This window comes from Periplaneta americana, chromosome 10 (genome assembly GCF_040183065.1).
Source record: "Periplaneta americana isolate PAMFEO1 chromosome 10, P.americana_PAMFEO1_priV1, whole genome shotgun sequence".
NCBI lineage: Eukaryota > Metazoa > Arthropoda > Insecta > Blattodea > Blattidae > Periplaneta > Periplaneta americana.
Window position 1 is genome coordinate 33465535 of NC_091126.1, and position 14086 is coordinate 33479620.

General features: G+C 38.6%; 1 protein-coding gene across 2 annotated transcripts in view; it reads right to left on the minus strand.

Moving 5' to 3' along the window:
• Positions 1–14086, minus strand: part of LOC138707585 (protein Wnt-16-like) — a 292155-nt gene that overhangs the window by 6499 nt on the left and 271570 nt on the right. The window contains exons 5-6 of one of the 2 annotated variants that reach the window (XM_069837190.1): positions 13210–13350; positions 5659–5883 (exon numbers count right to left, since the gene is read on the minus strand). In XM_069837190.1, the coding sequence (XP_069693291.1) occupies positions 5659–5883; positions 13210–13350 (366 nt within the window). Of the gene's footprint in view, positions 1–5658; positions 5884–13205; positions 13351–14086 lie in introns of both variants that reach the window. The other variant, XM_069837191.1, reaches the window with a different exon arrangement.

Consider the following 14086-nt stretch of genomic DNA (forward strand, 5'->3'; position numbering starts at 1 on the left):
AATTTAATATAGCCTAATGGGATACTGAAATGTTTGAAATACTCACTTCATGTTCAAATCTGATGCGCCCAATGATTTGGTTCCATTATTGTGCTGCCATCATTAATGACCGAGAAAATGAAGTCACTACATTAGGGTTGCCACATTTCAAAGACTGCTGGGCTAAATAAACTCATTCACAAGCACCGAGAGAGAAACCGATTTTTTAAAATTCAGTCTAATTTATATTATCTTACTAGTGAAAACGGTCAATATATAATTCAGTATTTCCCAATTACACATCAAGTAATTTTAAAATGAAGTGTCAGTATTAATAATTTAAGCCTACAGGATGTCCTTTATCATTAGATCGCGTAACTTCATGAAATTGCATGTTTTTATTGATTTGGCACATTGGAAAAGGAAAAGTGGATCTTTGCCGATTATGATTTCTACGTTCGAATGAAGCCAACTTTAGGCCTACTTTATGTTGCATAAATGCATACCGGTACTTCGAGACAGTGGCGTAGTACGCAGAATTTTGTCAAGGGGGTCATCATTAAAATTGTTTACAATTTACATTTTCGGTATTTTAAATTTTGTGTATTATTATTATTATTATTATTATTATTATTATTATTATTATTATTATTATGTTACGGTATATTTATTAATATTATTATATATTTATATTAAAAATATGAACTGTAAAATGCATAAAATGTTAAACGAACATTTCGCAATAAAGGCAGAACTTAAACTAACGAGCGAGTGAATACCTCTCTTAAATTGTGTTTAAAATCGACAATGCACAATATTTAACACTTGCCTTGCAAAACTGCCAAAACAAGGTTTTTCAATATGTTTCACAACAAGATAAATTTCATATTGTGTTGGCTTCATTTTATTACAAGGTCGGTAGTAGGCACAGGGATTATATTGAAAGAAGGGAAGGAGGACTATGTCTTACGTCGATGTAGACATTGTTACTGTTGAGGATATAAAATTGTTGTGATGACAATGGATATGTCTCCTTAATGTATAAATTGGATCATTTTCCACTACAACATGAAATTAGCTCTGCATTATCGATATGTTTTCCTCGTTAACCACCGGCAAGCATTTGATTTCTCGACAATGGGTCTTTTAGTCCTCCCACTCCAATAGGAATCTGACATTTTACTGCCTTTTATTCTTTTAGTCTCGCCGTTCCAATAATATTTTTCCGTGTAAGTGTAATGCTTCAGGAGTCAGGGCGGAAACACTCGTCGCCTATATTTGATTTCGTAGAACCAAAAATGAATGTACTTAGACACCAGTGACAATAATGTTACTCATTGTTGAGGTCATGAAATTGCTGCGACGACAATGCCGCTAGTGTGCTCTCAGTTCATAGAAACATAACTGTATGTATGTGTGTATGTATGCATCTAAGGAGAAATCGTTGGTTGTTTATTGCTATAATAATTACGTGAATGGCAAAGAGTGTTAAAAAAGTTGGAAAGTTAGGAAGTTTTTTTTGCTTGGTTATTTAACGACACTCTATCAAATACTAGCTTATTTACCGTCGATGAGATTGGTGATAGCGAGATGGTATTTGGCGAGATGAGGCCTAGGATTCGCCATAGATTATCTGATATTTGCCTTATGGTTGGGAAAACCTCGGAAAAATCCAACCAGGTAATCAGCCCAAGCGGGAATCGAACCGACGCCCGAGCGCAATTCCGGATTGTCAGACAAACGCCAGTGACTAGTTAGAAAGTTAAAAACGTACTTAAAATGAATAATTAATACATATAGGCTATAGAAAAATAGATTTAATAAAAATGATGCCTTGATTACAATTATTATTTTTAATTCTTTTCATTTACATCATATTATTAAGCCAAATAAACCTATAAAGTGTACTTTTACTGCATATTGTCGCTGCTTTCTAAAATCCGCTATGTGCTTCAATAAGATTTTGCAGTAGTAAGAAGCATTGCCACTTTCAATTCCCTTCATTTTCAAAGCTACTTTCAGTATAAATTCATCATTTATCTTGTAATGATTCAAATTATACCGAAAGAAGCATTGTAAATCAATTGAATTATAAGTGGCCGCGAAACCAGGTGGCCTGGATTCGATTCCCGGTCGGGGTAAGTTACATGGTTGAGGTTGGTTTTTTCCCGGGTTTTCCCTCAGCCCAATATGAGCAAATGCTGGGTAACTTTCGGTGCTGGACCCCGGACTCATTTCACCGGCATTATCACCTTCATCACATTCAGACGCTAAATAACCTTAGATGTTGATAAAGCGTCGTAAAATAACCTACTAAAATAAAAAAATATAAAAACACCTCTTGGAGGACTTAGTAAAGAACTGTTTTACGAACATGGGAGAGGTGATAGTCGGAGGATAAATCATAAAGTGCATGAGATTTGCTGATTGTATGTCGTTGTTAGCAGAAGAGATGATACTAAATGTGCTGCTGGAGCTAAAAGACAACTGTGAGCAGTATGGGATGAAGGTAAATGCAAACAAGACGAAGTTCATGGTTATCGGAAGAAAAAAAAAAAGGAGGTAAACGTGGAATTCGAAATGAGGCAGTAGAGTAAGTAGACAGCTTCAAATTCTTGGGGTGTACGATCAGTAATAACATGAGTTGCTGCCAAGAAGCCAAAAAGAGGATAGGATTGACAAAGAAAGCTTTTAATGAAAAAAAGATAGAAAAACATATGCGGACCTCTGGAAAAAGAACTAAGGAAGAGACTAGTAAAGTGCTTTGTGTGGAATTGTATGGAACAGAAACATGGACTTTACGACGAAGTGACGAGAAGTGATTAGAAGCATTTCATATGTGGATATGGAGAAGAATGGAGCGTGTGAAATGGAGAGACAGAATAAGAAATGACACTGTGCTAGAAAGAGTGGATGAGAATGAGAAAAGAATAATAGTGAAAGTTATCTGCAACAGAAAAAAAAAATGGCTGGGTCGCTGACTAAAAAGAAACTGCCTACCGAAGAATGTATTGGAAGGAACGGTGAACGGGAGACAAGTTCGGGGCAGAAGAAGGTATTAGATGATAGGCAACATTAAGATATAATGAATCATATACGGAGACTAAGAGGAAGGCAGAAAATATGAAAAATTGGAGAATACTGGATTTTCAGTGAAAGTCCTGCCTTTGGGCAGAAAACTATGAACGAATTAATGAATGACATCGTTTATTGAATGAAATTATCGTACAAAAAGGTGATTATCGTACTACCTGGAAACTCTAGTATTAGAGGAAACGCTAAGTTCAAACGTTTCATGTAAAACAATTTTTATCTAGAAAAGGAAGCGAAATCGAGCAAAATTGTATTAACATTTTTTGTTTGAAATATCTCAAAGAATAGTCCCCTGACATTAATGACATTACTTACGGTTCACCCTGTATAGTCATTTTTTTGTAAACGCGTTTGTAAGTAATAACTTTCCCCTTTTTAATAGCCTATTATTATTATTATTATTATTATTATTATTATTATTATTATTATTATTATTATTTAAAAGAAAACTACAGCTTTCACTTCGTTGTGACTTGAAATGTAAAAAAGAGAAGTTTTTGACGAAAGAAACAGTGGAGTCGAATATGTGATCGTGTCGTGTAATGCTCTAAGACCAATTATTGAATTAGCAATCATAGAACAAAAAACTATTGTATTCCTGTTATGAGGGTGTCGTCTTTTCAACATCGACGTTAAAGGCTTAGTTCGGGATATACAGAGTGTTTCCGGGCTAGTGTGACAAATTTTCAGGGGTGATGGGGAAGGGCACATGTATCAATTTGAGATAGGAACCCTGGTCCGGAAATGAACGAGTCGAAAATTACAAGCTAAAATAGTTGTGTGGAAATGAAATAATTTTATTCCTCTGTACACCTTGTTTATGTGTATTTATCTGTACATCTTAAACATACTGTATTCATCTGACGTTGTTTACGTTGTCTACTTAGAGTATTCCATTCAGTGCGCTGTCTGAGGGGTGGGGACAGGAAACTACACTAAAGCAATGCAGATGGCGTAATGTGTAACGGACATGGTCGGTCCTGATATGCACGTCTGTAGACAGCAGCGTATGTGTACAAGTTGCAGTGTCCAGTCGATCAGTTCTAGTGAAATGGAGGAGTACACGAGGGCGGAATATGCAGACCTGATTTTCGAATACGAATGAGCCAATGGGAACAGTAGACAAGCTCACAGATTGTATCGATGCAAGTACCCACGTAGGAGACATCCGGCTCATATCATCTTTCTACGACTGTTCCAAACGTTAAGGGAAGGAGGGCACGTGGTGCCAAAATTACAATTTCATTTCCACACAGTTATTTTTGCTTATAACTTTCGACTCTGTCATTTCCGGACCAGGATTCCTTATCTCAAATTGATACATGTGCCCTTTGCCATCATCCCTGAAAGTTTGTAACACCAGCCTGGAAACATCCTGTAGAACAGCGTTTCTCAAACTACGGTCCGTGGACCACCTGTGGTCCTCGAGTTCTGCCCTTATGGTCCTTCAAAAAAGACAGAAGAGAAAATAAAATTCAAACGAATTGCATATCACACTATAGCTGAAAATCTCAGAGTTTGGAAATGGCACATGGCAATCGCCTTTCACTTTTTCTCCCAGTACTAATATTTTATGAAATTTCTTACCCTATTTTAAACTCCGAATATTTTGAAATCCGACAGGTTTACTTTTTACAGTTGCGTGTTTCGTCTCTAAGTGCCGTTTCAATTTCGCGGGTTTCATACACTAGTTCAAAGCACTTCGTAACAAACAACGCACAGAGGTTTTGGTTCACTCTCATTGCCACACCAAGTAAATCCAAGTTCCAAATAACTCTTGTCATATTTACGAAAGTATTTTTTCTTTGAATAGCTACCACTAGGGCTAAATATTTCTTTAATATCACTATAATTAATATATTTCTTCACACACAGCTTCTGAACTATTAGCAGTAACTAAATGAAGCGTATCATCATGTCCCTTTCTTTTCAAAGATCCGGATCGAAGCCAGTTTTCCATTATTTGTAATGGGCACTATTTAACAGAGACATGGACAACTACAAGCGTGTACCACATAAGGATTTCAAACAACTAACTGCGAACAGGGAAGCGATGAATCAACAATGCACAGAATTTGTTATAAGTTACTTGTAATTGGCTACAAAAAATATAATTAATAAAGTATTACAATTAATTAATTCCATTTTAAAGTATAAGTATATTGGTATTAAAATATGCTACAAAAATGATAAATTTACTTTCGGAGGGAGCAAGAGTAAGGTGGTCCGCGGAAATGTTCTGACTTAAAAAAATGGTCCCTACTTCAAAAAAGTTTGAGAAACGCTGCTGTAGACTATTCTGTTAGATTTCCGGTACTCGCGTCACGTGGTATATGCTTTCCTCCGCGATAGAAGCAGACGAATTTTCAAGGGACGAGTAAAATCCACAACATGGTTTCTTTGTTACAAAGTAACGTCGGACGAAAATAAGCGGCCGGAAATTTTTCGCGCCCGAAATACTCTGCTTTGTGAACAAATACTTCTGAAAGCCTCAAATGTGTCTTGGAGACACATCTGACGGACAAGGCACAGTAATTGAATAGACTGGATAGAAGATAGGAAGAAAAATGAAGAGCATTGAATCACCTGCGTGTTGTACCCCCGGCCGCAGCACAGCAGGTCGCAGCTGTCCGAGCCGTGCGAGGTCTTGTTGCAGACGCGTCCCGACGTGCCGGGGATGCCCTTTTGCGGGTCGTGTACACAGTAGTTGGGCGATTTGTGGATGTGCACAAGGTCACCTTTCCCCACAGGCAAGCGTCGTTTGGTTTTGCTCTTTCGTCGAAGACGTTTGCGTACTTTTGGGGCTACCTGCTTGCAGGTGAGAAACATGAATCATTTTGTCAGGAAGCTTTAACAAAGAATAAGTCATTTCTTTTACGAGGTCTGACAAGTAAGTTTTAAACGACTTTCAGAAATTAAAAATGGTGAAACTAATCATAAGTGGACATTTCTTCACATCTAGACACCTTCTCCAGAGCCACTTAACTTCCCAAGGCTCCTGCTATACACACATGATTTCTCACGCGACAACCACACAGAAAATATATTTATAAAATGTTTTTGAGGATGTATCACATAAATAAACGGCATCTTCAGTCCAGATCCATTCTTCCTATGTGTGCAAAGAAAACGTACACGGAAAAGACAATGAAGATATCCCTTCGCCTCCATGTCAATTCTGGCCGAAAGATTCACTGTATGGTTTCCTTCAGGATAGTTCTCTTGCAGTGAAACGTATCTGCATACCATCTCTATAACCACGTTGATAGCAATGTTCGTGAATGTTTTCAACATCTTCAAAATTCTTTCTTCAGTGAAAGATTTTATTTAGATTATTTCCTGAAGTTTGAACTCGTTTGAAATTCTGAATCATGTCTGTTGTCTTGTGGCAAGGGTGATGATGACGTTATATAATTTAATGTAGTTTATTGAAATTTCAATCATGCAACATATATATTCTCTGAAACAAGAAAAAAGTGAAACAGTACTATTCATCGTTATATTCAAGTGAACAGGTTAAAATCATTAACTATTAACTTCTTTCTCATATAGGAATTTGTAGAAATGAAAGTTACTTTTTATTAGTTTCTTCTGAATACACGTTAAAAAAGAAAATGAAGTCGCCAGCTCTACTGTCAGACCTCGTAAGAAGAAAGTACCAAAGCAATTTACACTTCTGAACACGTGACAATTAAATATGATTTGAGAATGTGAGCGTGGTTCGAGGTTCTTGGATTCTTGCACCGTCCCATAGATGTATAGACATCCTACGTGTGTACCAGTTCCATCATCAGGAAATTCAAGGGCACGATGAAAATCCTCAAACCATCGCACCACACAAATTAAAAATTATGTTTATTTAATTAACACACAAATTAAAAATAATAACGTTCTTATTCAGTGAACACACATAAATATGAAGAAAATGTTCTTTTTGCTTAATCGAAACATATGAAAATAAAATATGATTAGCTAATAGAAACACATGAAAATGAACAAAATGTTATTCTTGTTTAATGTACACATAGGCTCTATGTGGAAATGGAGACAATATTGCTCTTATGTGATGGACAAACTTACGAAACTAATTAAACACACTTCTTACTTAATTCTGCACAATTTCCAACAATTTCAGGTATGTGTCCTGAAGTGACACCAGATTTGATTTTCTTTCTTGTAAAAATTTGTGTCGAAGTTCGTAAGAGAAATTCATACTACTCATAACTTCATTAGTAAGCGATGGAAGAGTAATGGAACGGAGAAAAATTCTCTCCGGCGCCGGGATTTGAACCCGGGTTTTCAGCTCTACGTGCTGATGCTTTATCCACTAAGCCACACCGGATACAACCCCGACGCCGAACAGAATCGTCTCTGATTGAGTTCCAACTCTTGGGTTCCCTCTAGTGGCCGCCCTTTGCACTACGTCATAGATGTCTATGAACATCGGACCGAAATATCAGCATGGAAATATCATATGTACTTCGGTACATTGAAATAATATATGATATGCGTAAATCACGAAGTGATTTAAGACGGCGCTTATTCCGTCGGATCCCGGCCAACTAGTCACTCATAACGAGTGCACCTGAGCACATGTGTGGACTTCGGTCCGATGTTCATAGACATCTATGACGTAGTGCAAAGGGCGGCCACTAGAGGGAACCCAAGAGTTGGAACTCAATCAGAGACGATTCTGTTCGGCGTCGGGGTTGTATCCGGTGTGGCTTAGTGGATAAAGCATCAGCACGTAGAGCTGAAAACCCGGGTTCAAATCCCGGCGCCGGAGAGAATTTTTCTCCGTTCCAGTACTCTTCCATCGTATGATGACGCAGAATATCTGCATGGAAATATCATATGTACTTCGGTACATTGAAATAATATATTCATTAGTAAGGTTCGGATAAAGTAGCTGCATCAGGATAGGCATCCTTGGTCCGTACGTTTTGTTTACAAACATTCACTAGTTGTCGCGTGTCCCCCACCCAACAGTAGTGACGACGTATATTCAGTTCCTATCTTCTGTACTGTCCATTCACTGATGTTTTAGCTAGGTGGCAGGGAGCGCTCTTCTCAGCAGGTAGAGTTTTAACTAGTGAAAGGAGGTATAGTGTTAAATTAGTCTGAAGCAAGTCAAGGTCCTATCCTATACAGCTATTGAACCTATTCTGATACAACTACTTTATTCGAACGTTGTCCTGACAAGATTCCTGTCAATTTTCCAAACAGGTATAAATGCAGTGCATGAGAATTTCCCATTCAGTTTTCGCAATATCACAGTCTTTTTTTTTATTCAGGAGGCGCACTGAAGTTTTTCAATCTGAGAAAATTTACGATGAAAGAGTAATGGAACGGAGAAATTTCTCTCCGGCGCCGGGACTTGAACCCGGGTTTTCAGCTCTACGTGCTGATGCTTTATCCACTAAGCCACACCGGATACAACCCCGACGCCGGTTAGAATCGTCTCAGATTAAGCTCCAACTCTTGGGTTCCCTCTAGTGGCCGCCCTCTGCACTACGTCATAGATGTCTATGAACGCAGGACCGAAGTCCACACATGTGCTGAGGTGCACTCTATATGAGTGACTAGTTGGCCGGGATCCGACGGAATAAGCGCCGTCTTAAATCACGAAGTGATTTACGCATATCATATATATTATTTTAATGTACCGAAGTACATATGATATTTCCATGCAGATATTCTGCGTCATCATACGATGAAAGAGTAATGGAACGGAGAAAAATTCTCTCCGGCGCCGGGACTTGAACCCGGGTTTTCAGCTCTACGTGCTGATGCTTTATCCACTAAGCCACACCGGATACATAGACATCTATGACGTAGTGCAGAGGGCGGCCACTAGAGGGAACCCAAGAGTTGGAGCTTAATCTGAGACGATTCTAACCGGCGTCGGGGTTGTATCCGGTGTGGCTTAGTGGATAAAGCATCAGCACGTAGAGCTGAAAACCCGGGTTCAAGTCCCGGCGCCGGAGAGAATTTTTCTCCGTTCCATTACTCTTTCATCGTATGATGACGCAGAATATCTGCATGGAAATATCATATGTACTTCGGTACATTAAAATAATATATCTGAGAAAATTTTCTGACGAATGCCTTCCTGTAAGGCTTGAATGTTTTGAATAATAGTTGCTACTGTATAATGTTTTCTTTTTTGTGGCCTTAACTGGAATTTGAAAATTGCATTCGACTAGATTTACTAATATAAATTATTTGAAAACTAATTCATATGATCCTGCAACAAATAGGATAACTAGTGAATATGTAGTAATAATGTTCGCTCAGACAGGGAATGGTTCCGGTCAAACAAAGCGAAATGGGACATTAATTGAGATACTTTGTGGTTTGCCGAAGATATTTTGTCTGATATGTAACCGGTACAACCTGAATCCAACCGAAATTTCACGACTGGACACTTCCGACTGGTACACCTACTGTATAGTGGGACCGTTTGCTTTGCAGTTTCCACAGTTACACGTGTGCTTCTGGTCTAATCTAGTCTATTTCGAAAAGTTAATGGAACTGTTAATGAGTTTTATTTGGCAGAGGAGCCAAATATACAGTGACAACTACATAAAAGCTAAATAGAGGTAGCACAAATTTTATTTATTTATTTATTTTTCAAATTAACATTTTACTAATTAACAGTATATATTAATTAGCAAATTTTCACAAAAATAGATTTTTCATTCCGATGGAATGCGTAGTCTAATAGGAGAAAAAGCATTTAGGTACTTGTAAACAGTGGACAAGTTACTTTGAAATATGCAACCACACAATACTTCCCGATATACAGTTAATAAAATGTTTTTACATTATCTCTTACATGAGAAGTGAAGATTTCACCTCATTCATTTCGTAGGTGGTTCAAAATTCTGAGTTGATGCTATGTAGTTATTTTGTCTATGTCTTCTGGCTTAAAGTTTCCATTTAAAGGGAAACTGAGAGGATTCAATCCGGCATTGGAATTGGAATCCGGTGTAGGCTTAGTGGATAGAGCGTCAGCACGTAGAGCTGAAAGCCCGGGTTCGAACGGTGCCGGAGAGAATTTTTCTGCGCTCCACCGATCCTTCATGATAAACATTTTGTTTGGATCAGTCGAAAGCAGTTTCTTTGCCGCAGTGTGGACTTAGCTTAAATGTCTTACGTCATTCTTGACAATTACAGAGCGCATATAACATAAGACTTGCCAACCTACGAGAGATTAAACGTTGGAGGTGGGAATTTAGTAAGGGATATGCTTAATAATAATAATAATAATAATAATAATAATAATAATAATAATAATAATAATAATAATAAGTGCTTTTTCTGGAGAAAAAGATAGTGGAACTCTTTGTAAGATTTATTGGAGCGATGTTAATGTTATGTTTTATTTAACGACGCTCGCAACTGCAGAGGTTATATCAGCGTCGCCGGATTTACCGGAATTTTGTCCCGCAGGAGTTCTTTTACATGCCAGTAAATCTACTGACATGAGCCTGTCGCATTTAAGCACACTTAAATGCCATCGACCTGGCCCGGGATCGAACCCGCAACCTTGGGCAGAGAAGGCCAGCGCTATACCAACTCGCCAACCAGGTCGACTATTGGAGCGAAAGGAGAGATGATTACTATCTAAGAACTAAACAGAGTTAAAAAAATCCTGTAAAAACGTAATTAATCCTTATTTATTTTCACATCTTCAGCACTTTTCAGAAGAAAAAATAAAATCCATGTTAGTATAAACTGACTCAATTTGTGTTAACAAAATTGATTTGCAACAAAGGCATTTACTGAACTACATACCAGTACCCAGCATAGCCATTTCTTCAGTATTTTCTCCTTTCCTGTAATGCTCTTTCTTTGTGACGTCTATTGCAGCATGAAGGCTTTTTAGCAACCAAAATTTAACATACTTGTCAGGGTTGAAGCTAATCAAAGGAGGCCCAACAATTCTAATAAGAAGCAGGTCCCCCATGGTGTTAACTAGCAGGGATGATCTCAGTGGAGAGACAATGAAGTTGTGTTGAGGAAAACCTCACAATACAGAGTGGGAAAGGTATACATGCAAATATTTTTAGAGGTATTTGGGTATGGTATAGGTCTACTGAACCACATTATGCAACAAATTTCTCAGTATTCGAAGTTATTTTTTAGACATGAAAAATACCATATTTTTAGGTTAGTTAATACTTACAGGCGATTTGTTTCCTTTACGAACGCCTCAATACTTACGCGGAGGTCTAAGCTTGTCAGTAGATTTACTGGCATGTAAAAGAACTCCTTGCGGGACAAAATTCCGGCATACCGGCGACGCTGCTATAACCTCAGTAGTTGCGGGTGTTGTTAAATAAAACATAATTAATTTAAGAACCTAATGGTGTGGGTCGGCCGGGTAGCTCAGTTGTTAGAGCAGCTGGCTACGGACTGGGAGGTCCGGGGTTCGATCCCAGGTGATGACAGGATTTTTTCTCGTTGCCAAAATTGAGTACCGGGTCCTTCCCGGGGGTAAAAGCGGTCAGAGCGTGATGCCGACCACATCACCTCATTCTAGTGCCGACCCACACCATTAGGTTCTTAAATTAATTATGTTTTATTTAACAACACCCGCAACTACTGAGGTTATAGCAGCGTCGCCGGTATGCCGGAATTTTGTCCCGCAAGGAGTTCTTTTACATGCCAGTAAATCTACTGACAAGCTTAGACCTCCGCGTAAGTATTGAGGCGTTCGTAAAGGAAACAAATCGCCTGTAAGTATTAACTAACCTAAAAATATGGTATTTTTCATGTCTAAAAAATAACTTCGAATACTGAGAAATTTGTTGCATAATGTGGTTCAGTAGACCTATACCATACCCAAATACCTCTAAAAATATTTGCATGTATACCTTTCCCACTCTGTATTGTGAGGTTTTCCTCAACACAACTTCATTGTCTCTCCACTGAGATCATCCCTGCTAGTTAACACCATGGGGGACCTGTCTACTGTCCAGGCTAACGATGAAGGTCTTTGTGGCGTAACAGGTTATCAAATAATAATTTATTGTGTGTCCAAACACAATAAACTTGTTACATTAGCACATGAGATTACATTCATGATTTATTTTGTACTGTAATACGTTCGAATTTCGAACCCTTAACTGTTTATGCTGGAGTATAATAATGATATCGAAAGACGTGCGTATTGTCTAAACTGACAGGCGTTTCATAGTACTACTATTCACAAAACACCATACCATAAAATACGTGACACATTTATGGGAAAACTAAAAGGGCAAGGGAAAAAGTAAATAGGGTGTAATTTCACTTGCATTTTTCTTAAACAAACATCAGAATTTTGCACGTGTACCCCTCCCACTCTGCATATTGGCGGTGTGAGATTCGAACATTTCTCGGTTCCGTGATGAAAAACATAACAGTGTCGGAACGACGTTCCGCCAGAAAAAAGCACTGGTGGTAATAATAATAATAATAATAATAATAATAATAATAATAATACTAATAATAATAATAATAATAATAGAAATGGGACGAAAACATAGCATTAAACACGTCAGTTATGCAATAACCTCTATATCCTGGAGAGTACCATGTCATTGCAGGAGAGCGTAAGTCGTAAGCTATTTGAGGGTGACCCGCTCATTATGCGTGAAAGTTGGTAGGTCTGTATTTAACACAAACTGATGACAACAAACCTAAATAGCGACCTGCTTCCGATACGGTTCGTCCCTTGGCCACACTACATAAACACGAAGTGTGTGTGGGTGATTCCGTCTCGCTGAAACTCAGTGTCCAAAGGGATAGCGTAACAAGTATCTTTGTTTTGTACGGAACCATTTTCCTACAGCTTGTGAAGTAGGCTATAAACTTAGTGTCTTTGTTAGAACGCAACCGTCCCGCTCTAATGGATAGAACCTAGCCCTGCTGCTGTTCCGCGTCCAAAGGAACAACACATACAGAACCAAGTGTGTCTGTTATACGCGGAACCGTTCTTCTACAACGTCATGCTGTATAAGCTGGGCAAAATGCGTGAGAGATGATTATGTGTAAATTACCGTAGCAACTTTTGTGTACGTTACTTCTGGAACTTCTTCCATATTTATTAATTAGATAAGCGACTTAAAGATAAATCGCACAACCTACCTGTACAGCTTGGCGATATTTACGTTTCAGCGTGTCGCCAATTTCATTGAATGAAGACATTGTCCTCCAGCAGGTCTTCACTTCGCACGAGCCGGAGATGCCGTGACAGCGACACTGCATCCTCATCAGCGATGAGACCACCTGCAACGTATCCCAACTATTCAACTACTTACACTCTTGTAGCTCAGTTAGCCGACGGTTTCTCATCAAACGGGACTACGATTCGGCCCTGCGAACATTTTGTGAGACATTTCCAGAGCGGGTGTGGAGCAGGTTTTTCCCTAGCGCTTACGTTTTCATTTTATCTCGTTACACCACTGATCTATTATCGGCATGTTACCATTTATTATCTGCGAATAGCATCTGCTGTTAAAAATACAATAAGGGAGTATAACTTTTTATAATTTTACAATAATATTTAACAGCTTTATAAACATTCATGGATCGAATTCAAGTCTACCTGCGGAATTTTGACGACATTCGTAGTAGTGGTGGTGGTGGTGGCGGAATTTTGACGACAGTAGTAGTGGTGGTGGTGATGGTGGGGTGGTATTGAGTGGCTAGGGGCGGTTGACGACATTAAATATTGGCGTATGCGAGGTAGTAAATAAGCACTGCGCATGTCTGACTCTCTAAATCACTGCCATCTTTGCATAGTTTTTTGAGGTCTACTACTGTATAGGCCATTCGTTATGCCGTGGAACTTACCTGCGCGTGAGGAAAAGGAAAAAACGGACTAAGAAACTTCCCTCTCTTGCTACGCTTCGACTTGCAAGCTAGCCAGCTCGCTTACCCCCACCATTAAGTAAAGGTATCCCCGTAACATGCCATGAAGACATTTGGGGGGTATGGAGGTAGAGCCCCATGCTTTCCATGA